This window comes from Scleropages formosus, chromosome 21 (assembly GCF_900964775.1).
Source record: "Scleropages formosus chromosome 21, fSclFor1.1, whole genome shotgun sequence".
Taxonomy (NCBI): domain Eukaryota; kingdom Metazoa; phylum Chordata; class Actinopteri; order Osteoglossiformes; family Osteoglossidae; genus Scleropages; species Scleropages formosus.
This window is the reverse complement of record NC_041826.1, coordinates 13,060,162-13,087,217: the sequence shown is the minus strand read 5'-3', so window position 1 is coordinate 13,087,217 and position 27,056 is coordinate 13,060,162. Positions and strand designations below refer to the sequence as shown.

Sequence of the window (27,056 nt, the reverse complement as noted above, 5' to 3'; positions counted from 1 at the left end):
TATTTGTGCTGCCAGGACAGGAGTCACAATCTGTAACGTTAGTCACATATATATCAATATCAGTCAGTTTTATTTTAATCTGCATCCTGAACAAGTGGTGGCAGCACATACTTATTCATATTTTTACAATAAACAGCAGTTCCAATTATTATGAACAATCCTCTATACTTCATGCATTGTTGTTATAAAAAGGAGACACTCCCAGTGCAGGATGCCAGTCTGCTTCAAGGTAGCCCAAGCAAGACTCGAACCCCAGACCCACTGCAGAACAGGACCTGGCCAAACCTGCTGTGCCACTGCCCCCCCTTTTGAATTTTAGTAATATGAAATAGAAATAGAACAATAAAAATGATCAAAAGCCATTTTAGAAATTCTCATGGGCACAACAGCAGCTCACCCCATGGGATTCAAGCTTTTTCCTTCCCAAGATTAGTTACTTACAGTAACCACAAGACCAAATGGTGCTGCTTGTGGCACATTTAACAGACAGGCAGCAGTCTGCTGTAATACTTCTGGCCAGACTACTTAAGAGACACTGTCTAAATCAGCAGTTTAAAAACTGGGAACTGCTTTGAAAATTTAGAAGACTTTGCCTCTGTCTTTACATTCTCTGAAGACATCAGATGCAAATTTAAAACTGGAGAAGGCTGAGTTTAACTGCTTGGTGCCTTGGCTTGGATATGAAGGACAGTATTCTTGGCAAAATGAGACTATATGCCATAAAAATCCATTAAAGATGGTTCTTTCTTGCTACAGTACATGGCATCATCCAACTAGTTTTTGGGTCCCCAGCAAATAAGCCAGTGTCCGAGTAGCATTGTTGACATGTTCTCTAGTGGTTGCTATCCTGGACAGCAGGATATTACTCATTTAAATTTAGCAGAGATCTTCTAGCGGAAAAGTAAGAAAATTAAAACCATTTGTTTCAAGTCCTCCTGCCAGAAGTGAAGTCGATACAGCCGTAATAGTGCTCAACACTTTCTGTTTAAAGGGGCTGTGATGTATGGCAATCCCAGATGGACCAATGTGGGTCTGCCTGTAATATACAACCACACTGGGCCTTACTTTCATGATTTTCCAGCTGTTGGTCTACCAGCTACAGGCAATACACAACACCGCTACCCTTCATATATTTAAGTGGAAAAACGAAAGCTCAAGAACAATTGACCTTTGTGATAAGCTTTTATCTTTTTACAGGAAAAAGTTCTTTACAATTACAAGCCACACACTCTGAAAGAAATTCTTCAGCTGGATTCAGCTGAAAAAAAAATGTCAGCAATATATTCTTTAAACATTTCTATGAATTACAGGATTTTTTTACATTATACTCTGGGTGGTGACATTTCATTGCTTTGCACTGAACAATAATTAATATCACTGCACTCAAAACAAAGGTGCTGTTACCACATGAAATTGGTTGAACATATTTTCCAAAGATGGACACTAAAACATTTATACATCAGGAATTAAAAACAAAAACACAGAATTTAAAGTTTCTATCGGGTACTTTCTGTCACAGCCCATTTGTTTTAAAACTATGCGAACATTTTGAAATAGCCGCAGTATTCTCAGTACCTCGTGATTTCGTGACTCAGATGAACATGGAGTAAGTTCTATTTTGAGATACCGGACTACAAAAAAAAAAAAAATTAACTTCCAGTTTCCAGTTATTCATCAAGATTTCAGCCTCAACAACTAACCTGTGGACTTCAACAGCTATAAAAGCTGAGAACATCCAACAATAAAAGATGGCCTTCTTATAGGCTGGGGGTCTAAGACTATTCTCTACCTTGACCTTGCTTGGCCTGTTCAGGTATCCATGAGTGACAAAGGGCAAAAACTAAGGATGAAACAAATGCACACAGAACTACCTGGCATCACAGAAACATCCGATACATCTTTAAATCGCTAGAGCGTGTGAAAACTGAGAAAAGACGGATTGTTTTTACTACTGAGAAGTAACGCCAACGAGCCGATGTACAGCAGAGCATCTCTTCAACCTTACAACTGTGAAACGAAACACAAACGCCACGACAAGGGAGGCGTTATGGGACTTTCTCTCCCCCCCCCCACACGAAGCACCACGAGCTTCTAAGGGCCTATCGGAAGTCCTCGGCTGAGAACATGCCTTTGGCCCTGCGCAGGATTGAATCCTTGGAGGCGTCGTAGGGGTGCTCCTTTGAGGGAATCTCCAGCACGGCAGGAATGGACTGCATGTGGGCATCTATGGCATGTCGGATCATTTCCGCAATAAACTGGTTGATCAGAATGATGCCGATGTCGTCGCGGGCCAGAAAACTCCTGAAAAGACGAACAACACACAGCAGTCAATGATGAGAGTCCGCGAACACAGACCGTGTCCGACCTGCTGAAGTCCGCTGATGCACAACATGGCGTTTGACACTGTATTTGTATCAATGTGGATAGATTACAAAATTAACACCAGTTATGCCTTTTTAGAAAGCGAACAACGTTTCTCATTATGAATACCTGCAAATTGACTTAAGCCTGCTTCTTTAATTCCATAATTGCCCGCGGGGGGCGAGACACTGGGACTTAGTTGTTGGACGCCAGGGATAGAGCTTTAACAATTACATAGGAACTTATAATATTGTACTCATTTCATGTGTGTAGCCATCTTGCATTTGTATTAGTAATCCGCTGAGCAGCGCTGTGTCACTCAGTCACTGAGAAGACTGAGCACTAGAAAAAAAATAATTTGTTATGCAAATTACATATTTCCTACCGCCGCTGTTTTGCGTCGTGTAGCTATAAACGCGCGTTTGCGTACTGTCTCTCTAAAATTTCGTGCATCACATCATCCGATCATCATCGCGATCGTCAACAATAACAATTCAATTAATCGTGGTGAGCAGGGTTCAGAGGTTCTACCGCGAAATAATAAACGAAAACAAAATGAGAACAACGGAATTTTAAACCGCGCTTCCTCGACACTCACTTGAACGTCTCCTCGATCTCGGTGATGCTCGTGTCTTTTTCCACCACCAAAAAATTCGGCTTGCGGTTTTTATTCAACTCGCCGACGCCGCCTAGAAGGAATCCTGTGCACGTGTCTTCGTCACCGATCACAGCAATTAGTTTACCTCGTCCCGCCATGATGAGTGCGGAAGATCGACAGTTTGCCTGACAAACTTGTGTGGATAAATACCTATATTTCCGTCTGTCCGACAATTATGCAGTGGGGCACGAGCTCCTAGTCAGCTGACTCTACCACTTCCGCCTTCACCGTCGGTCACGTGACAAACGCAACGCAAATGACGTCAATACGCGCGCTCTTCAATAGACCAACCCAATTTAACTGTTCTTATGAAAACGCACAAGATACGACATCTCTTAATGATAGAGTATTACTATCTAGAGCAGAAGCTTAATCACGTCTTCTCGCGCTTTTATGATGAACATATTCATCTTAGAGATGATTTGTAAAGCCAGGCTTTGGCACAATGGGCGAGAAATGCCAGTTTCATAAAGACAGTACAATTGGTTTTGTAGTAGGTCCATGATGGGGGGTTGAGATGGACCCAAAAAAGATGTCTGCTGTGACTTCCTGGCCCCAGCCTAAGTCGTTAAAAGAATTGCAGGTTTTTGGGCTTCACTAAATTTTATGGGTGTTTTTTCAGGGGCTTTAGCAGCATCGCTGCACCCTTGACCGTTCTGTTTCGAGGATTACCTCAGCACCTCAGCTGGAACTCAGAAGTCCTGTGAGCTTTTGAGGAACTTAAATAAAAGAAGCTTTACCGTGGCTTCTATTTTGAAACATCCCAACCCAATGTCAACCTTTGTTGTAGAAGTCAATGCTTTGGAAGTATGGGTGGGTGTGGTGTTGTCCCAGAGGCAAGAAAACGCCCCAAGGTGTATCCTTGTGCTTATTCCTTGTATAAATTATATCCTGGAGTGAGGAAAGGACTCAAAAAGTTGCGGAGGATGAATATACTACGTGGTGGACTGGGAGAGCTACGGCCGAGAGGACCAGTCTTGGGTCTTTGCTCCTGATATCCTGGACTTGCTCTTGTTTTAAAATTCCTGAAGTCGAAGAACCTGCGTCCCACCTTAGAGTGCACCCTCCATACTGTCATCGGAGAGGAAGGCGCTGCTGGGGGGGTGGGGGGTGTACTGTCTGTCACAACCTCTGAGGAACAATACTTCAGGTGACCACAGGAGATGCCACACAAATCATGCCTAAAAAATACATTCCACACACCTCATCAAACACTTCAGAAGAGCGAGGTTCCACCAAAATGGTTACAAAATCTCTTTGTGAAAACAAGCCTTTCCTTGCGATCTTCCTAGTCCCTAGTTCTTTACTATTTGCTCCCTGAATTATGATCTCCTGCTGTTCAACATTGACCACGGCTTTTTGAATCACGCCCCCTAACTTTTGATCTATGTTTTGGACCTCGAGCAGCATTTCAGATCAAGAACCCTGTCCTTCAAACCTCAGATCCTTAACGATGACTCCTACCTCCTGGGCGTCATTCCGCATGTAGGACTCCCATAACCCCTACCCTGTGTGTTTTTTTTTGTGTGTCCTCCTATACGGCTTCAGCTCCCTGCCATGTTCCAGGTCAGCCTCACTGAAAACCTCCTGGTTACAAATTACCCATGAGAAACCATGACTGGTATCCAAGCAACATGCTGTTACTTGGTAACTAAGGACGACAACAGCTTGTTGTACAAGGTGGAGGTAATCTAATTTACAGCTTTACATGTCTGAAATGTCATTAATTTGGAATACAGTTTGGAATATTTCCTGATTTCAAGTAATGTGAAAGGTAATGTATTACTGAGATTTTTTTGGTGATGTGTTTCAGTTTAATCTGTGGTAGTCATTCTGATAAAATTAATCGACTGCTTCTGTAACCTTCTTTCTTATATATGTGTAGCTCAAGAAAGTTAGAAAAACATTTTCAAATTAGATTGAATATATTTTGCATTTAAGAAATAAAACTTTAATCTTGCTTAGAAGCAGTGATGAATGATATTTCAAATGGTCATCCACAGACTGAGTACAATGTGCTTCGGGACTTTGTAAAAATTTTTAAAGACCTTTTAAAAAAGAACTTTTGGAATTTGACAAATCTGACAAACCAGCAAACACTAAGGGGAGTGGAACACTAAGTTACTTCCAAGACCCAAAGAATTCTATGTCTGTCTGCTATTCTTTTTATTATTACATTAGTGCAATGGTATATTAGGTATGGAATGGAATGCCTCTCTTTGTTTTATGTCATCAACTTGTGTGAAGAATATATTGTTTGTTTAATGGGATCTGTGTGATCTTTTAGCTCTGACATGGCCTCAGAACAAGAGAATGACCCCCAGACATCCACTCCAGACCCAAGTGTTGGGACATGCCACTCTGAGCCCTGGAAAACTCCCCAGGTTAATGGAAATCCAGTCTCTTTGGTTGATCGTAGCACTGCCACTGAAATGTCAGAGGATTATCCAAGGTATTTATGTAGTATGCTGCTTTATCGCATCTTTTATGTCTACATTTTGTGTTCAGCAGGCTCTTAAGTTTGGATGGTAATTATCTGAGTTACAAGGAAAATGAGTACATGTCACCACTATGCTTGCCTTATCGTACTCACAGCATCCTAAAACATGTGGCTAATTAGAATAAATCTAGTTTTATTGGTGTATATAACCCTTCACTATTTATTTTCTTTAGGTTGCCATGGAATCCAAAATTTAAGGTAAAAAGCCTATTAATGTAGAGTATAAAATTAATTTATACTTTCCACAAGTTATGTGTTTTTGCAGAATTATTTACAAAATCTCTGCATGATTTATTACATTTACTTAGGTTGTCATTTTTAGTGAAAGAAATTTACCATGGTATTATCTGACAAAGTACTTATTTGAGGGGGCGCGGTGGGTTGGACCAGGTTCTGCTCTCCAGTGGATCTGGGGTTCGAGTCCCACTTGGGGTGCCTTGTGACGGGCTGGCGTCCCATCCTGGGTGTGTCCCCTCCCCCTCTGGCCTTACGCCCCTGTGTTGCCGGGTAGGCTCCGGTTCCCCCGCGACCCCGTATGGGACAAGCGGTTCTGAAAATGTATGTGTGTGTGTACTTATTTGCTTGGTCTTAGAGATTGTTATTTTCACCTGGTGTCAGACCTTGATTACACTGTATTATGTAGTGCAATAAAAAAATCATTATTAAAAACTGCAGAAAATAAGTGAAATGGAAGCAGCAGATGACTTTGACGACATCATTCTGTCCTCGGACAGCACCGCAGATGAAGTGGACTCCGCAGGATCCCAAGAGTCTGTGCTCATTGGCCAGCTTACATCTTGTAAAGGTGTTGTAACAATTGCAGTTTATCTGCAAGCTCTTTACAGAAAGACCACCATGACATGTGCCATAGAACTTTCATCATCTTCTCTCCCTCCAGGATTTATAAGCATGGTAAAGCATCAGAATGCACTGCAGGAATATGAGTGGGCCATCCAGAGAGAGACTACTCATAGCCCCAACCTGTCACACAAGTTGTCCCAGTTAAAGGTGGAGAATGAGAAGTTGAGACAGATCTTCAAAGACACATGTGACATTAGGTCTGCCTTGGAGCTCCAAAAGCTGGAGCTAGAGACTGACCTGAAAAACCTCATGTGAGCCCTAGATTCCTTTTTAAATTGTCTTAATTGTATTGTAACAGATTTCTTTGAAGGCACTGGGCTGCAAAATTTAGGAGACTAAATTTAAGCCTCCTGTGTTATTTCCACAATATGAGCAAATTTCCAAGGTACGTCAGTTTGTTTCAACTCTGTTTCTGACAAATATCAGTAGGTTGTATCGGTGCTATCAGACCTAATTCTTGAAAACTGTTGGAATGGTGCCATGGGAGATCTCCACCTCCAATGCTTTGTGGAGCCTGGATGGAGTACACACTATGAAAATTCCTTACAGGTTTACTCTGAAGCACGAGCAAGAGAAGCATTGTGACACTACCATGCTCTACAACAAGACCTGTGAGCAACTGAAGGCTATGGAGACACAGTATCATGCAGAAATGGAGGAGAGGCAGAAAGTGGAGCTCATGATGAAGAACCTGGAGCTGGAAATGAAGATGCTTGATGGCAGCATGAAGCAGGTCTGTGTTCCCATCTTAAGTTTGCCTGTTTTATCTTGTGCATAGTCAGTTCCTTGACTGAACACAAGTAGGCTCATTTTCCGATACTGTTAATAGCTGTTTATTAAAAGAAAATCCTGTGCCAGAAGTACAACTGAGGAAATGTGAAAGAGCTGAGTATAAGATAGAATTATGTAACAGAATGTCGAGTGTAATGATTTTGATTGTTTTTTCTTTCTGGCTGTACAGGCCATGTCCCAGGTTACACAGGCAAATGATCGTGAAAAGGACCTCCTGCATGAGAACCGCAAACTCCAGGAGCAGGTGATCTCACTCAAGTTGGAGCTGGACTTGAGTCGCACTCGCAGTCAGCAGGATGAGAACTGGTTCTCTACCCTCAGGGAAAAGCTAGACGATACCAGGAAAGAACTAAAGCTCAAAGAAGAGTTGTTGGGGGAAACAATCATTCAGTACAATGAGCAGCTCAGTGCCCTCAGGGCTGAGTGCACTCTGGGCATAGCCAAATTGGAGCATGAGAAGCAGGCCCGGGAGGAGCTGGAGCTGGAGGCTGAGACAGCACGGGCCCGGCTAGCAGCCACCTTGCAGGAACTGGAGCGCAGCCATGTGGCACACGCTGACTTGCAGCGGGCACTGCAACGAGAGCGAGATGATGATCAGCGGGTTCAGGAAAATCGCGGCCTTCAGGAGCTGGTGTCCTCACTCAAGATGGAACTGGAGCTCGCTCGCAGTCATAGCCAACAGGATGAGAGCCGGCTCTTCAAGGAGAATGAGGCCTTAAGAGAGAAGCTGGAGGACACCAGGAGAGAGCTAAAACTCAAAGAGGAGTTGCTGGCCCAAACCATCCTTGAGTACAATGGACATCTGAGTGTCCTGAAGGCCGAATGCACTGTAGCCACAGCCAAAATGGAGCATGAGAAGCAGGCCCGGGAGAAGCTAGAGATGGAGGCACAGTCAGCAAGAGCCCAGCTATTGGCCACCCTGCGTGCCACTGAGGAGGCTAGCCAGCGAGAATCAATCCACAGCCTCTCTCAGCAACTGGGTGCCGCAAAAGCCTGGGTCAGCAGCTTAGAGCAGGAGCTTCACCATACCAAGCTCTCCCTCAGTGAGAAAAGCCTGATGTTGGAGACAGTACAGAAGGAGCACAGCCAAACCCAGGCTCGGCTTGCACAGCTGGAATCTATCCTCAAGGCCAGACGGGAACAAGCTGAGCGGGCCACAGCGCGGCAGAAGGTCACTGAGGAGCATTTGGCACAAGCACATCAAGAGGTGGCACTCCTCCGCCAGCAGCTGCAGGAATCCCAAAGCACTCAAGGACATTGCAGTGAGCTGCTGGCAAAGCTGCGTGCTGACTGTGAGAAAAGGGTGACAGTGGCAGAAGACAAGACTAAGGAGCTGCTGGTCAAGAGTGCAGAACTCCAGGAAAAGCTCAAAAGGCGGGAGAAGGAGAAAGAGGAGGAAGAGGTAGGAATGAAGACATAACAAAACTAAACTATCAATGTTAAAGGTATGCAAGGTCCAGTGTGTAAACCTATTAAGTCATGTAAGAATTTGACATATTTCACTTTGTTACACTTTACGGTACCATTCTCCTAAAGGTTTTGTAAGAAGTCATCTTGCTACTTTCTCCATTGTTAGTCTTTGTCCAACTCAAGTCTGTCTTACTCTCTAATTAAAGACTGCTGTAAGGCAGCTGAAACAGGAGCTAGCTGACATGCTCAAGAAATTATCGGCATGTGAGGCATTGCTTGAAGTCAACCAGCAGCATCAGGCTGATTTTGAAGAGGAAAAAAAACGCCTGCTGTGGGATGTTGAAAGGTTAAAAGGAAAGGTACTTGTCTTCTTAGGGTAAAACTGGCCCCCATTAGACAATTAACTTGAAATTTACCTGCTAATCACTCTGTAATGTAATTAATTTTTCACAATAGTGCTTTGCATTAATTACTCAGTTGTATGACTCTGAGGCCTGAATTGTCTAGACACTAACTTGTCATTTCATATTTGGGAACCTCTTTACTGTGCTGGTAAAGGACTGTTGAATCTGTGATTCTAGCTGCAGGACAGTGAGGAACAGTATGTTGAGGCTGAACGTCTCATTCGTGATCTGAGGGATGCCCTGGACAGCAAGGAGTGCAATGTTATCACCACTTCTCAAAAGCTCCAGGAAGTCCTGTCGGCCTCAGCGGGTACAGATAAGACTGTGAAGCAGCTGGAGGAGGCCGTGCAGCAGTACGTACATGTGCTGAAATGAGATGCTCAAGCATATGAAAGAGCCGTTTGGTCTGGTATGTTCTAATCACTATGTGGTAGAATAACTGGATCAGGTGTCACATTAGCCTGTTTGTTCAATTCAATTCAATTCAATTTTCACTTTTTCATAGTGTTCTCATTGGAGTCACACAGAGCTCTGTACAAAACTGCAATACAAATTCAATGATAATACACTAAAATAAATATGGATAACAAATAGACTAAGCCATCTGGCCAAGTAGGAGTGGAAATGAAAAACTCATAAGGAAGGGGAGGAGAAAATCTCTTGGGGTACAAGTACAAGTACCAGTGGCTGTCCCCTATCCTCTGCATAGTACTATGGTGACAGAGGACCTGTGTGGATATGTCTAAAATTTAAAAGTCCAATACTTCTGTGATAACTAAGATAACTTTGGAGGCTGAGAATTTGTTCACCTGGCTCAGGGTTACTGATCCCATTGGTAGTTAAATGCAGTCGTTGGCTACCGGCAGCAAGGTACAGATAAAGTGGTGCTTGAAAGTTTGTAGATCCTTTAGAATTTTCTCTATTTCCGCATCAATATTACCTAAAACATCAGATTTTCATGGGACAATCAGATTTCCTCATTATTCATTCAAGAAAATGGTCCAGTGTTACATATCTGTGTGTAGCAAAATTATGTGAACCTCTAGGATTAACAGTTCATTTGAAGGGATAATTAGGATCAGGTGTTTCAATCAATGGGATGACAATCAGGTGTGAGTGGGAGCTGCCCTCCCTTATTTAAAGAACAGAAATCTGAGGCTTCACTATCAAAGTCTGATTTTCACAACACAGGTTTATGGAAGTGTGTCATGACTTGAACAAAGGAGAATTCTGAGGACCTCGGAAAAAGAGAGTTGTTCATGCTCATCAGGCTGGAAAAGGTTGCAAAACCATTTCGCAAGAATCTGGACTCTACCAGTCCAGTCCACTGCCAGGCACATCGTGTACAAATGGAGGAAGTTCAACACCATTGTTACCTTCCCCAGGAGTAGTCGGCCAACAAAGATCACACCAAAAGCAAGGCACGTAATAGTCCTCTGGAGGTCACAAAGAAACCCAGGGTAAAATGGAAGGAACTAAAGGGCTCTCTTGCATTGGTTAATGTCCGTGTTCATAAGTCAAACATCAAGAGAATAAAGGTGTACATGGCAGGGTTGCAAGGAGAAAATCACTACTCTCCAGAAAGAACATTGCTTCTTGTCTACAGTTTGTTTAACACCAAGCGATAAGCCAGAAGATTATTGGAAGAATCTTCTGTGGAAGGATGAGACCAAAATAGAGCTTTTTAGCTTGAATAAGAAATGCTGTTTGGCGAAAGGCAAACGCTGTATTCCAGTATAAGAATCTTATCCCATCTGTGAAACGGTGGTGGCAGTATCATGGTTTGGGCCTGATTTGCTGCCTCTGGACCAGAATGGTTTGCCATCATTGATGGAACTATTAATTCTGAATTGTACCTGCAAATTCTGATTGTACCAGGAAAATGTCAGGGTATCTGTCCGTGAACTGAAACTCAAGAGGAAGTGGGTCATGCAGCAAGACAATAACCCTGAACACACAAGTCGTTCTTCCAAAGAAGGGTTAAAGCAGAAGAAAGTTCATGTTTTGGAAAGGCAGAGTCAAAGTCTTGACCTTAATCCTATAGAAATGTTCTTGTAGGACCTGAAGCAGGCAGTTCATGTGAAGAAGCCTACCAACATCCTTGAATTAAGTTGTTCTGTAAGGTAGAATGGGCTGAAATTCCTCTAAGCCGCTGTGTAGGACTGATCAGCAGTTATTGTAAACGTTTAGTTGGAGTTATTTCTGCACAAGGGGGTCATACCAGTTATTGAAAGGAAAGGTTAACATACTTTCGCCACACACAAATATCTAATGTTAGATCATTTTCCTCAAATAAATGAACAGCTATGTTTTTTTTTCCTCATTTGTTCAAGTTCTCTTTATCAAGTTTTAGCCTTTTTTTTTAAAACAAGGATCTAATGACAGCAATTTTGAAGGGATTTGGAAAACTACTAGAGAATAGGGAATCATTAATATTAATCAGAGGTTCTTCAAGAATGAAAATACATTTTTAAATAATTTAGTAGATACTGCTGGTAGTGGGTAACATGGGAGGAGCTGGCTGTGTAATGATTTGAGCTGCTGCTTCTGAATCCAAAAGGCCACAGATTCAAATCCCTCCTTCAGCTGTAGTACCTTTGAGCAAAATGCTTACCCTAAAATTGCCCAGCTGTATAAATGGGTAAGTCATTGTAGGTAGCTTAACATTGTAAGTTGCTTGCAGAAAAGTGTCAGCTAAATGAGTACATGTAAATGATTGGATCCAAAATACAGGTAGTAGGTTTCATAGTATGGATTAAGGTTATAATATCCTGGGGGGGCAGTGGCGCAGTGGTGCGGTGGTGTAGTGGGCTTGACTGGGTCCTGCTCTCCAGTGGGTCTGGGGTTCGAGTCCTATCTCAGGTGCCTTGTGATGGGCTGGTGTCCCACCCTCGGTGTGTCCCCTCAGCCTTACGTCCTGTGTTGCTGGGGTTAGGCTCTGGCTCCCCGCAACCCCATCTGGGACAAGCGGTCTCAGAAAATGTGTGTGTGTGTCCTCTATGGTCATTAGACTGAAATTACTAAAACACAGTGCCACTGCCTCCCCCATTACCCAAACAGTAAGCACAATGTATTGACATAATAAACTTGCTTGAGTGTTGGATGGGGATACTTAAGTCAATGTATTTTTATCAAGTCAGACACAATTATTACACAGTACAGTACATCTCCACTGATTTGATGCATGATAGAGCAGTTAAAATAGTCCATTTAATGAGTGACAGTTCTGCTAAATGTCTGCTAAAACAAAAGCCTTTTATGTGAGTGAAAGCCTGCCCATTTTCAAATTCAGATTTTCATTATGTGGCAGACCTATTTTGCAGAGGATGTGACTGTGGATTTTAAGTGGGGGCAGCTAACAGTGATGTGTATTGGAGTTATGTCTTTAGCTGATTGTGCCCGCTGACTCTTGCTGCAGGCTGGAAAGTGAGAACACCAGGCTGGAGACCCTCACTAAGCAGCAGACTCACAGCATTGAAGCGCTACAGAAAGGAGCACTGGAGGCAGCAGCGGTGTGTTTTCTGTCACAGTGGAATTGTCCATGTACTCTGTACACAAACATTTTGTTTGAAGGGGCAGCTCCTAATGTAGTGATTAAAGCAGCTGCCTTTGGACCCAAAGGTTGCGGGTTCAAATCTCCCTCTAGCTGTAGTCCCCTTGAACAAGGGTTTTTCCCTAAATTGCTCTAGTAGAAGTTACCCCCTGTACAAATGGGTAAATAATTGTAGGTTGATTAACATTGTAAGTCACTTTGGAGAAAAGCATTACCTAAATGTAAATATGTTACTTTTTAAAAATTGATAATACTGTCGGTCTCCAAGCAGACATGCTATATATTAAATTGTGATGTTAGCTGTTATTTTACAAATCGAAGTGCACACTCTGTTACACTTATGAATTTCTAAAGACACATTTTCCTATTGAGTTTTTAAATTATATTTATTAAAAATCAATTTTTAAAAATCTCTTTGTAGTGGAGGAAATACAAATTTCAGAAAAAGCAGTCAGACACAATAGCAGATTTTGAGACTAATTCAACTAACTTCCACAGTGTTTACAGCTCATGTGTGGGGTTTGTGAGTTTTAAGTGCATGACTATGGGATGAATCTGTCCAGAACTTGGCATTAAATAAGAGTTTTAAATAGGATTAGTATTACTGTAGTAAAATTAGGATCAATATTAAATAGGAGGTATTTTAGAAAATTTTAAAATAAAAACTCTTACATTTACATTTATTCATTTAGCAGACGCTTTTGTCCAAAGCGACATACAACTTATGCATTACATTAAGAGAAGGGGACATAGCTGCAGATGTCTCACTCAAGTAAACCTAGTTTGTTACCTACCACTTGCTGCACTGAGGTTCATCGTTCGAGCACGTGCATAAAAACACAGTAAAAAGTATTTTTTATTATAGCTATACCAGAGACTTTTTCAAACCTATCCCTCAAATCAATCAAGGAGGGTCTATAAACTTTGGAGTGTGGATGTGAAAGAAAGCTGAAAGTGGAGAGAGAGATGAAAAATATTGCACATGGGATCAATTGATCGACAACTAGGACTGAACAGGAGGTTATGGCAATGAAGTGTTATTATCTTTTTCAGTAATTTTAATTTTAATTGATGGCAGTAGGGATTAGCTCTGGGCATCTTATAGCTCCAAGCCTGTGAGTTCAGACCTGGGTTCATACACAGTTGCATTTATTCATTTAGCAGACAATAAAATATAAAATATATGGAAATATATATACAAATATAATACATAGAAAAATATATAGAAATTTATAGAAATAGAAATATAAAATAGTACATTATACCAACCAAGATGTGACTCAGTCTGTGAGTTTGTATGTTCTGTTCATGTTTGTGTGGATTTCTTTTAGGTCTCCAGTTCCTTGCACAGCTCAAAGAAATGTTTGCATTTACGTTTATTTATTTAGCAGACGCTTTTCTCCAAAGCGACTTCCAGTGAACTCTATGTAGTGTTATCACTACAGTGTAGTGCTATCACTGTAGTGTTTCTGCTGAATTGCTGATTCCGGATTCTCTGTAGTGTGTGTATCTTTGATTGTATATGTATGCTTGCGCTGCGATGGAGTGGTGTCATATCCAAGGTGTGTCATCCACTGTGCTCTATTCTTCTGGGAAAGGCTCTGGATGACATTGGACAAGTGGATATTTATTTATATATGGATGTCTATTAACACTGAAAATATTACAAGTGCACAATAACAAAGAAATATTTGGTAAAATTGGTACAGACTCAAGTAGAACTGAACTAAGTCTCACAATGTGTAAAGAGATGCTTTAAAGTGGTACTTGAAAGGGCAGTGCAGAGAGAGGTGGTGGATGTAGCCTTAGTTTGGGAAATTATTTGTGTTAGTTCTTGTGACACTGCTGCAGTCCTGTCTGCAAGAGTCACATATCACTGAACTTTTGTTTAATGTCTAAAGGTGAAGAATCACTTGGAGGATCTGGTCACAAACCTACAAGGCAGCAAGATGAACCTGGAAGATCAGCTGAATCAAGAGGTTGTCTTAAGAAGCTAAGCAAGAAACCAATCTTGAATTTGTACAATTATTACATTTAGTTGCTCAACAGACACTCCTTTCTGGTCTTATGTTTTATAGAGTGTTTATTAATTCATGTAGATTGATATTTACTAGTATAAATCAGATTAAGTTCCTTGCCGAAGGATACGAGTGCCACATCGGTCTTGGCTACTACGCTCAAAATTTGCTTATGTGAAAATCTCCACTCAGCTGCTGAAGAAGAACATGCTGTCGCAAAATGTCGAGGACTCCCATCAATTGTGGGAAGAGGAGCTAAAGATTAGATCCAAGCTGAGTCTGAGTTTGGTAACGCTGGAGAAGGAGAATAAGGAGCTGTCCACACAGGTATCTGCTGGTTCTTAAAGCTGCATTGTTTTAACTCTCAGTTTTTTAATTTACAGTTCTGTTAATCAAGATAAACACCTAAACACCATTTCCACATGCATCCAGACTCAAACTGTTATTCTGAAAAGTTTAGTTCTTCAAATTAAGAACTTCTTTGATGTTGTTGGTACAGTTGGAAGTTGAAAAGAAGAAAGTTAAGAAGATATCAGACCAGAAGAGATCAGTATATATAAGGCTAGAGCAAGAGATGAAAAGAAACACTGATTTACAGAAGGAAACATGCAGGTGACAGCAATTGTATACCAGACAACAAATAAATAGTTATTACTTAACCTGTACTTCATAAATTACTGATTTAAACCTAAATGCTATGAAAGTATGGATTATATAGATAGTTATTGACGTAATATTGTCAGCGATTACGGTACAATGGACTAGTATCCTGTCCAGGGTGTCCCCTGCTTAGCCTTATACCCTGTGTTTCCGGGAGGTTCTCTGGACCACAATGACCATTAACTTAAAATGTGTGCTGTCAATCAGTTCAGTAGTTAATTTCTAGGGTGTGCTGACAAGTATTTGTATGTTGAAGGATGAAGACCTTGGTAAAATTGGCAAAAAAAAAATTAATGGAGCAAGGGAAAGCAGAATCTGGTCTACAGTCTGACAGCCTGCAAGAGAAGATGAAACACAGACAGGCAGAAGCCGATGTTGATAGGATCAAGTCCAAAGTATGTCCACAGTTTCATCACATTCATTAGCTTATATTATTTCTGTTCATTGGCACTAGAGTAGCTGCAAAACTATTGGTCGAATATTTGGACTTCAGTGTACTAAAGCTCTTCACAGCAATTTGTTGCTGGTAACAAAAATGCTATACAAATACAATAGTTGCGGCATGCTGGGTATGAGGTGGTATGTGGTGCATTTACGGATTGTTTTTTAAAACACAAAACAAAAATTGCAAAAAACATTAGAATACAAACCTGGAGCTTTTGGCAGCATCTGCATCCACCCCAGTCTGAGTTCTGCAGTGCAATGAGCTCCTGTCCTTCTATAGTCCTCTACATACAGTATTATGACTGTACTTTACCCTCATTAAGCAATTGGCTGAAGTCCATAATCCCACATGTGACTGTGTCTATGCTCCTGCATGGTTAATAGAATGTACTCTGTAAATGTGATGCTGACAAAAAATGTCTTACTTTACCATGTGGCTTTAAGTTTTTACTTAAGGAAGTTCAGCAAAGGAGTACTTTAACAGGGGTCAGCAGGTAGGACAGCGGCTAGAGCTGACTCCTACTCGAAGGACCTGGGTTTAAATGCCTCCTCCTGCTCTATGTAGTACCCTTGAGCAAGATACTTACTGTAAAATTGTTCTAGTAAGACGTTACCCAGTTGTATAAATAGTAAGTACCTTAAGTATCATTTATCATGGTAAGTACCTTAACGCTATGTTCAAGTTCAGGTGGGTATTCACTGTCATTCCTCTATTTGGCTTGTATACAGTGGAACGAAATGTTGTTTCTGACTCGTTTACGAATTGCTTTGGAAAAAAGCGTCTTCTAAATGAATCAACGTAAACGTATATGTGTGGTCTCTGTATAGCTGCAGGAGCTCTCCTCACACCTGGACAATGAGGCAGCAACATGCAAGAGGTTGGTGACGGTAAACCAGGACCTAAAGGAAAAGCTCTTGTCTTTCAAAGACTTGGCCAAAAGTCACGAACAGCTGAAGAGGAGCAAGAGGCAGCTGGAAGAAGAGGTAGCAGGCTTGCGGCGGCAAATTCAGTCTGGTGTGATGGATCGCAGTCAGGCTGAACTGTACCGCAGGGAGATAGAGGAACGAGTGCTTCGGGAAGTTCGGCAGAAGTTGGAGGAAGTCAGCCTCTGCTTGCAGGTATTGTAGGTGTTGTTATGCAAACAATTTATGTTGACCTAATACGTACAGAGCTTGGTTATTGTTTCTTGTAATTTATTTATTTTTACATTTAACTAGTGTCATGGAAGCAGTGTCTTTGTTTTGCCTAATATTTTAATGTTTACATACATATGTATTCAAACTGATTGTTTCTTATCCTTTTTCATGTATTGATTGTTTGTGTTAGTACTGACAGGTGGATGTAAATGTATGTGGGTACAGACTGATGGATGCACAACCTAAATTGCTAATGTTGACATCACATTGTGTGTGTCAGTACTGACTGATCAACACATACAGTGCATTCAGACCTCTTCACTTTTTTCACTTTTTATGTTGCAGCCTTATGCTAAAATCATTTAAATTCAATTTTTCAGTCATCAAAACCCCAAAATGACAAAACAAAAACAGGATTTTAGACATTTTTGCAAATTATTAAAAATAAAAAAAACTGAAATATCATATTGACATGAGTATTCAGACCCTTTACTTAGTACTTAGCTAAAGCACGTTTGACAGTGATTACAATCTTGAGTCTTCTTGGGTATGACACTACAAGCTTTGCACACCTAGGTTCGGGGATTTTCTGATATTTTTCTCTGTAGATCCTTTCAAGCTCTGTCACATTGGATGGGGACCGTCGGTGGACAGCTATTTTCAGGTCTCTCCAGAGATGATCGATTGGGTTCAAGTCTGTCTGGGCCACTTGAGGACATTCAGAGATGTCCCTAAGGCACTCCTGTGTTGTTCTGCCTTGTGCTGAGGATCATTGTCCATTGGAAGGTGAACCTTTGACACAGTCTGAAATCCAGAGTGCTCTGGAGCAGGTTTTCATTAAGGATATTCCTGTACTTTGCTCCATTCAGCTTTCCGTTCACTGTGACTAGTCTCCCAGCCCCTGACGCTAAAAAATAACCCCACAGCATGATGCTGCCACCACCATGTTTCACCATTAGCATGGTATTGTGCAGGTAATGAGTGGTGCCTGGTTTCCTCCAGACATCACACTTAGAATTGAGGCCAAACAGTGCGATCTGTTTCATCAGACCAGAGAATCTTGTTTGGCACAGTCTGTGAGTCCTTTGGGTGCCTTTTTGAAAACTCCAAGTGGACTTTCATGTGTCTTTTACTGAGGAGAGGCTTCCGTCTGGCCACTCTGCCCTAAAGCCCTGATCAGTGGAGTGTTGCAGTGACGTTTGTCCTTTTTAAAGTTTCTCCCATCTCCACACAGGATCTCTGGAGCTCAGGCAGAGTGACCATTGGGTTCTTGGTCATCTCCAACCAAGGCCCTTCTCACCCGATTTTTCAATTTGGCTGGGCAGCCAGCTCAAGGAAGAGTTGTGATTGTTCCAGACCTTTTCTGTTTAAGAAGTATGGATGCCACTGTGCTCCTTGAAAGCTTCAATGCTGCAGTAATTTGTAGCCATCCCCAGATCTGTGCCTCAACACAATCCTGCCTCTAAGCTCTTCAGGCAGTTCCTTTGACCTCATGACTTGGCTTTTGCTCTCATACACATTGTCAGCTGTGGGACTTCGTATAGACAGGCCTGTGCCTTTCCAAATCATGTCAAATCAATTGAATTTACCACAGGTGGACTCCAAACGAAGTGTAGAAACATCTCAAAGATGATCAATAGAAATGGAATGCACCTGAGTAACATTTCAATTGTCATTAGAAGAGGGTGTGAATACACAAATTTCAGTTTTTTTTTTTTTTCTCAATTTTTTTAATAAATTTGCAAATTTCCTGACAAAATTTAAGGGGTCTGAATACTTTCTGAATGCATTGTATGTATTTGTGTGTCAGAACTGACTAGTCAGTTCTTCTTCTCATCCACAGAACCAGGCTGCTTCACATGATGCACAAGAGCAGATGAAAGCATCGAATGAGGCTAGTGTATGGACCCAGATGGAGCAGCGCCTTCAGGAGATGGAGAATGAGCTGGGTAGACTCCGCAGCAACCATCTGGATAGTTTGTCCCAGAGGGACTCCATGCAGGCCGAATTGGATCACTTCCGCAAGCTCTACAGCAAGGAGCACAAGCTGCGCAAGAGCCTGACTGCGAAGATGGAAAGGTGGGCACGTTTTACAGTATTCCACAGGGTTCCAATTTCAATTTGGAAACACTTACACTTTTTTGTTCACTTTTTTATTATGAGGTACGCTTGCAGAGTTTGAATGAAACCTTACTTATTACTGCTTTGCAGAACCAAATTTTTGGCCTCATACAACTTGTTGTTAATCAGAAACATGATCCTTGTGTTTTCTGTGTCTCCATAGGTCTTATGATCATCTGGCAAGGATCCACAACAGGTTGCCAGCTGAGTGCCAGCGGAAGTCCCTCATTTCCAGCAGAGTTGCCAGAGGAAGTCTGAATGGTCCCCATGTCCCACTTCAGCCCCTCAGTTTTGTCACGGCATGCGGAGCTACACTTGGTTTTCCCAACAACAACTTGGCCTTGGCTAACAGATTTGTCAGCCCAACTGGGGACATACAAAACTGCAAGGTGGAGACCTATATAGTCAAGGTAAACCCATAAAATCAATATAAAGCAGCTTTCCACTATACCATCATTTAGTTCTAATTCAAGTGTATCATTTCTTTTTCTATCCTGTATCACACACATTCCAACTAATTCAGTTTGGAAAGTGACAATCAATTGACAATGAAGTGTCAGCAAGTTAAAGGCTTCCTCACTAAATAAACACAAGAGATTTATGATCATTTTATAAATTTTTGTGCCTAATTTAAAATGTACATAGTGTACACGGGCTCCTCAACTTGTGGACACATTTGGAATTAGTGGGCTGTTTATCACTCATTTTGTTAATAACTCCTAAAACAGGCCAATTTTCATCTTTATCTCCATTTTACCTCCATGAAAACAGTTCACTCTGTGTTACTCATGCTATTAGAATAACCAGCACACACATCAGATATAAGTTGCAAGCACTGGAGGAGAACAATAGTAGGCAATCCGACTCGTATCCTGTTTGCACTTAACTGTCATTTGCCAACTCGGTGGGAATTCACTGGTGGCTACAAACAGAAATTTCAGAAAACAGACACATGAAGAATTAATCTATAATCAGTTAGTCATTTATAGAATAGATAATGAAGAACAACATTCCATCACTGGATATTATAAATACTAGAATAACAAATAATCTGAGTTTGCCTAAAGTACTCCTTTCTTCTTTTTTGTGGCACATTTTCCATGTTGTTGTTTGGCTGTTCTATATGCTTTCCCAGCAAAGACTGAATCCATTTCTGTTCTTTTACTACATATCTGTGATAAGCAGTTCATTCATTCAATTTATTATTCATAATTTTAAATTGAAAAAAATAATTGAGTAATTGAATTAAATAATTGAAATCTCATTTTCAATGTAATGACAAGATTCTTATCCATCTGTGTCAATGGGCTTTTATGAATGATGATATTGTTTACTGGAAAAAAACATTCAGTACTTAGCCACATACCAAAGTGTTTTGTTCTGATTATTGTTTGTCCTCTTGTAATTCATTTTTCCATATAACAGTTAAAGCTGAACCTTACTCAAAATAGCTTTTTTATCGTACAAGGTAAAATAAAAATTTAATTCAGTGTAAAGTAAAATATGGTTAAGAAATTACATGCAGGTGTTTGATTAAGGTACTGAGAATAGAATTACATTATATTCTTGATAATATCTGTCTATTAATGAATATTTTAATGAGCTTTTCCTCTGTGGTACCATTAAAAAAGTGTCATCTGAAAATCAGAACTGACCATCAACATTTTACATAGGCTTTAAAGAATGATTTAGCATCCCAATTTCTAAAATTCTGATTCAGTAATGATCATTTCTTGAGGTTTCTTTTAGTAATTTACTTTAAGAAAGTCAAGTAAATTGTGTCCTTTTTTCTTTATATTCTTTCTCAAAAGATGCAAAATGATTTGGATAAAAAAGTATCAAAAAAACTGGATCATGGTAAGTTAAATTTTTTCTCAGAGTTCAATAAAGTTATTTTAAAAAACCCAAATGCTAAATACCGTACTTCAGAAGGACAATGCACATGACCATCACATGTGATAAAGGACTTCACATCACAGTACATAACAGATTAAACAAGACCCAAAGAGAAGTACCCTGAACCTTAACTCTATGTCCATTTTGAAACTCTAAACTCTTTTCTGTCTTCCAGTACACATTAAAACACACATTCATGAAACATCATAAATCATAAATTTTTAAAGTATTAAAAATTTGATTCTCTCGTTTATTCTAGTTTTGCTTAATGTTAACGTAGCACTTTGTTCTAACTTCCCATTATTGACCAATTCAACTGCCTCCTTCTCCCCAGTGTTGTTAGACAAGGATGAATCACCCTGCATATCCCCGCTGGGCTTAGTGACCAGCTCCCAAAAGAGCCTCACTGGTGAGCAGGAAGCTGTAAGTACGGCTTCAGATCAATATGTGCAGAATTTAAAGAAGAAATTGATGTTGTACACCCAGTTTTCTGTCAACCTGTTAACATTTACAAACCTTATTTATTCAAACCTTTTTAACATTATGATCCATTTGATGTTATCTAGTCATTTGTATGATTGCATGTATTACAATGCACATTGCAGTTATAGTTTCAGGATTTTTAAAAAATTTTTATGACAGTTTAATCCATGTGGTGCACAACCTCAGGATCACTCATTCATTCACTCACTCACTCACTTCAGGTAACCGCTTGTCCTGGGCAGGGTCATGGCAGTCTGGAGTCGATTCAGGAAGCACTGAGTGCAGAACTGGGGGGTACACCCTAGATGGAACGCCAGTCCTCTGCAGGGTAGCCTCACATGCACTCATCTGTTCACAACTACAGGCAATTTAGCAACGACAGCTCACCTGAACTGCACTTCTTTCGACTGTGGTTAGGAAACTGGAGGAAATCCACACAGATATGGGAAGAACCTGTGAACTCCACACAGACCAAGCAGGATTCTAACCTATGCCTGAAAAGCCTAGGCACTGTGAGGCGACAGCACTATCCTGTGCTACCATGCCACCATTCAACCTCATTATGTCACCGAATGTAATTTTTTAAAATTAACGGCTCCTGAACTTATGAACACAGCTGGAGCTTTTTTTTATTTGTTTGGTTCTTAAGTCCAGGTCACTTTTACCACTAAATCACAGTCACTAAAGTGTTAATAATTCTTTCTTACTAATCTATTGATTAATTTCTAAATTCACACACAACAATAATAAAGTACTTTTAATTTTTAATAATTTTGACCTGCATTAAAATTGAAATGAATTAACTAATGGGACTGAAAATTCACTTCAATTTAAATTTTTTAATGTGCTCTGTGTCACTCTGGTTAAGAAGAGGTTACTATGTTACAAAAATCATCCAAAATTAGTTATAACACATATAAATAACAATGGAGAGAACTGATTGGCATCAGTGGAAAGAAAAACTGAAAATCACAACCAAATGGGGAAAAATTAACCTCTGGGAGTTCAAATACCAGTGGCTGTGCACCCTTCCTGGCCATTCTACTGTGCTGACCAGGGCCTGTGTGGATATGTCTAATAAAAGACCAGTACAACTGTCAAGGCTGAACCGCTGTCTACAGAGACTGTACACTTTTACATTTCTATAAAAATATAATGTTTGCTCCAAATATAATGTGGAAATCAGTTCAGGGATACAGTCAGTGGTTTCTCGACTTTTGTTAATTCTGACCGTAGTCTGTTCTCCTTTTCTAGGGCACCAATAAAATGCCATAGGTGTAGATATGATAGAAATCTATACTGAGTAGCTGAATATTATTTGTTCAAAGTCACAGTACTTTTACTTGAGTATTATTTCTGAATACCAAAAGTGTTATTTTTGAGTACCTCCTTGTTTCTTGTTGCTTATAACCCTCCACCCCAACCCTGTACTTCCCACTACTTAATGTACTCTACTGTTGGAAGAGAGAGCTAATGCAACAGTTTCACTGTATTCGAGTACATCTAACAATACAGCTCAAAACGTAAGATTTCAGGCGATATCCTACTGACATTAAAAACAAAAACTTTAGTTACCAGCAGATGGCATTAGCTACAATTTCAGGAGGCGGAACTCTTATTTACACTTATTCATTTAGTAGCTGGCTTTCTCCAAAACAACGCAGCTACCTATAATTAATAATTTATTCAGGTGGGTAATGTTACTGGAGTAATTTAGGGTAAGTACACTGTTGGAAGGTCCTACAGCTTGGATTTAAATCTACCACCTTTGGGTTCAAAGGCATCACCTCAAACCATCACTACACCACACTACCAGTTACGCTGTTTTGTTTACAGGAAATCTGCTCAAGGATAATTTAGAAAAGATCACAACTGCAAGAAGAAGGTGAATGGAAAAAACATTTGGGAAGAAACCCCAAGAACTGTCATTCCGGCAAATAGAAACCACACCAATGACGTTTCCATGAAGTCCACAAGGTTAAACCACAAAAGCCAGATGAGCACATTTTTTGTTGGCCTACAACGCCCCAGGGTAGACCTGAGCAGAAGGCAACGGTGGCGTACACAACAAAGCCCCGCTTCTGACTCATGTCACACATTAGTCCCTGTAACACTTGATAAACACCATGCAGCGCCACTAAATCCACACGAACCCCATTAAAAAAGAGGAGGACTGGAACTGGAGTGGCGGTTTGTTTGCTGACCTGGCCACAAAAGAGTTATTAAAAGTTTAACAATTAAAAGTCTGAAACAAATTCTAGGAATTCACATAATAAGTTATTAATTCGAGAGGCTACTAACTGCTTTCCTGAGCATGACAAGTTTTGACAGCAGTAACATTTAATTAAAGTGACATTGCAAACTAACTGGTTAGGCTGTTATACTCTAGTGAATTTAATATGTTGAAAATGAAGTAATGGATGTTAAATTGTGCAGCTAAATTATACAAGTGATACATGAATTGTTGAAAAATCTCTGTTGTTACTCTTGAGTATGCTTTTCTAAATAAAAAAATACCAAATTTGAAGTGTATTAAAGAGATGTACAGAACGTCAGTGTTTAAAAGTGTACAGTTGCTTTGCAGGTACATTGGAATCTTAAGTCTGGTATATGTTGGACAAACTTCAAACTAATAAAATAAAATATATGTTTTATAGGCACCACTAGGTGCGGTGGTGCAGTGGGTTGGACCGGGTCCTGCTCTCCGGTGGGTCTGGGGATCGAGTCCCACTTGGGGTGCCTTGCTACGGACTGGCGTCTTGTCCTGGGTGCGTCCCCTCCAGCCTTACGCCCTGAGTTGCCGGGTTAGGCTCCGGTTCCCCGTGACCCTGTATGGGATGAGCGGTTCAGAAGATGTGTGTGTGTGTGTGTGTGTGTGTGTGTGTGTGTGTGTGTGTGTGGGCACCACTACAATATAAGTTTTACTTCTGTTCTGAAAACTGCATAACAGCTATTCAATTTTCTACATTAGACCCTAATTTAAACACCTAATTTTGTTGTTGATAGTGGTTTGTATACCAAGAGTCCATAAACCAGGAGGTCCCTATCCGTTATCCCTTCCAGTGTCTGCTTTGCTATTTATTTTTTTAATAATCATTTTTTTTTTATTTACTTATGTTGTGAAGGCATAACTGTATATGCTGCTGTTACACGTCATGTATTGAGCTGCTGTATGTGAATTTCCCTGCAGGGATTAATAAAGTACCTATTCTCTTCTACAAATCTACTTGCTGGTTTACTAAACCCTTCCTGTTGTGTTCCATTGCCAATCGACTTAAAATAGTCACATACGTGACAGGGGACTTGATATGTGATGACTAATGTTGTAAAGATAAAAACCTGATGTGTCATTACTGCTTTCACTTTCACTTTCTTGCAGTTTTGTTTGTGACAAAACAACTTTGTTGCTTGAAATTCTCTACAGGAACATGGTGTGCATGTCAGTGGTTCCTTGGTTCAATTTGCTTGCAGTGCTTCAATGTGTAATCTGCAGAAAAAACCGGGAACTTCTTGGCCTGTGCTTGGCTTTGCATTTGTTTTTTGCATGAACGTCATGGTTTTGTCCCTGCAAAGAATATACATAAGCACATGAACACACCCCTCACGGCAGTAGCAGGTAGAGGCAGGGAAAGTGTGCCAAATTGCCCCACCCTCCTATACACCACCCCACCCACACACTCCAGCCCACTTTCTTTAATTCTCCAATCCTCTTTGCAAAAGTGACGTCTGCTAGTTTCAGGAGCAGGGTTGAATGATAAGAGACGCTCCAGACCAGAAACCACAACGGAACTCTCTCCCAGCCACTTTTTCGCTGCTCCTCCTGAGATCTTGTCCACTAGATTGTCCTTTATCTAACTGCACCTAGCTGGTATATGGTAAAGGACCTGGGACTGAGAGCTGCTCCTCAAGTGAAGCAAAGGGTCAAACCATTGGCAGAAATTGTGGGAATCTATGGGAAAGCAACTGTCTAGGTCAACTATGATAACCAGATAATCAGCAGCTGAGGTAAGATCCTGGGAAAATGAGCACATCCTTTCATTTGAAAGCAGACTTAAAATGTGGGCTGTTTTCAGCAGGAATGCAAACACATGCTGTGTTTGGCATTACCCTTCTGAGTTGATATAGTTAAAGTAACAGAGCTGCATTGATTGCTTGAACCTCACGGGTACAAGCTATTTATCTGAGAAGCAACTGGATGACCACAAATCCCAGAACTCTTGGCAGACAGACCTAAAAGAAGAAGTAAGAAAACAACAGCAGTGAGTCTCTGGAGGAAGAAGCCACCACCCTGGATTATCCAGAGATGGAGACAAATGCTTATGAACAATCTGTGGATGATGAATGGGAAACATACCAGATAGACTACCGGAGGATTGTCGGGGACATGGAGCCCATCAAGAGCCGGTGCACCCCCAGCGAGGGAGAGCACCTCCTGCATGGGCTGCCTATCCATGGATATCTCCATGGGCACAAGACTGCTGCCCAGCGCTACAGCGCCACCCGCAGACAGGCAGGCTATGAACCAGAGAGGTGAGCAGCTTTAATACTGTGCTCAGACAGAGGGATTTGCTTAGGTAAATCTGCTTGTTTCTCATGTGCATAAGCTAGCAGGTGAACTTGCTACAGGTGTGCTTTTAATAATCATTTTGAAGGTCAAAGCACAAAAGCTGATCTTCCTATGCTGAAAACATGCTTTGGTGTGCTGTACTGGAAAAGGTGTCATTTAAAATTTAAATATTCTGCGCACCTTTAGACTGAACACAGACTAAGTAACTGAAGATTGCCTAAATGAGCATATGACTGAACAGGAAGATATAGAACGTCATAAATGAACCAAAACACATTATCTTAACCCAGATAAAAGTTTAAGGTGTGTTTTTTTCATCCTCAGCATGTTTATAACCTGAAGGTACATTGTTAATAATATACCTGTAGTGTAATAGACCTCTTCATTTATAAGTATAAATAAAGTGTTCTAAAACTCTGTTATGGGCACCTGCATAGACTCACAATAACCCAAAATTGGGCTTGTACTGTACTGTAATAGCACTGATATCTGTGCCTTCAAAAGACCTTGCAGGAGTCAGGAACTACTATGAAAAGCTTGAGAGCATGAAGTGAAATGTACAAGGAACCTGGCAATACTGTGTCCTCTGGGGACTATGCTCTGATATCTAGGTACTGTAAACATTTTGGACAAAGAACACTGAGAAGTACATGGTAACTGCCTTGAACTCAGTAGAGTGTGACAGAAAGTGTATATAATGTAACAACCTGCCTTACCGGGAGTTTGGGCGGGAAAATTGGTCTATTATAAATAGTTGAATTGTGGGAAAAATAGAATTGAGTGTTCAACCACTGGGGGGACTTACAGGGAATATAAGGGGGTGACTGTGTTTGCCAGTAGAAAAAGGATGAAATCTGAGGGGCGCTAAGCAAGCTGGGAAGACTGACTTGAGGTGCAGGTCCTTGAGAAAAGAGGTTCTTGAACTGAGAGCATTATTTCCTTGTGTGGCGCTGATCCAATCAACATTTGCTGTGAATGAATACTGTTCATGCATCCTTCACTTCATCTGAACCCAGAGTGCAGTATGCTAAAATATTAACCTACAGAAGGCATGCAATGAGGGTTGTGCATCTATTTAGCATCTTCTTGTTAGTTTGCCTGTTTGCTTGCTCTGTTTTTTTGTTTGAGAAACATCCACACGGGGTAGGATGACTGCGTGGCAGTTATGTCCCTTGAGGAACACTGCCAGTT

General features: G+C 40.8%; 2 protein-coding genes across 2 annotated transcripts; one reads left to right on the top strand and one right to left on the bottom strand.

Moving 5' to 3' along the window:
• Positions 1–1,163: 1,163 nt before the first annotated feature.
• LOC108918713 (V-type proton ATPase subunit F) lies at positions 1,164–3,250 on the bottom strand. Its single transcript, XM_018726195.2, has 2 exons — positions 2,960–3,250; positions 1,164–2,301 (listed from the first exon to the last, which is right to left on the bottom strand). The coding sequence occupies exons 1-2, from the start codon at positions 3,115–3,117 to the stop codon at positions 2,100–2,102; spliced, it is 360 nt and encodes a 119-aa protein (XP_018581711.1). The 5' UTR covers positions 3,118–3,250; the 3' UTR covers positions 1,164–2,099.
• Positions 3,251–6,206: 2,956 nt separating this feature from the next.
• On the top strand, positions 6,207–25,832 carry LOC108918685 (ankyrin repeat domain-containing protein 26-like). The gene is made up of 19 exons (XM_029247491.1): positions 6,207–6,324; positions 6,418–6,631; positions 6,930–7,113; positions 7,342–7,773; positions 8,035–8,058; positions 8,107–8,574; positions 8,789–8,941; positions 9,164–9,339; positions 12,405–12,498; positions 14,441–14,518; positions 14,750–14,884; positions 15,057–15,169; positions 15,474–15,612; positions 16,490–16,780; positions 18,642–18,877; positions 19,083–19,329; positions 20,731–20,776; positions 21,150–21,238; positions 25,656–25,832. The coding sequence occupies exons 1-19, from the start codon at positions 6,207–6,209 to the stop codon at positions 25,830–25,832; spliced, it is 3,414 nt and encodes a 1,137-aa protein (XP_029103324.1).
• Positions 25,833–27,056: the final 1,224 nt, after the last annotated feature.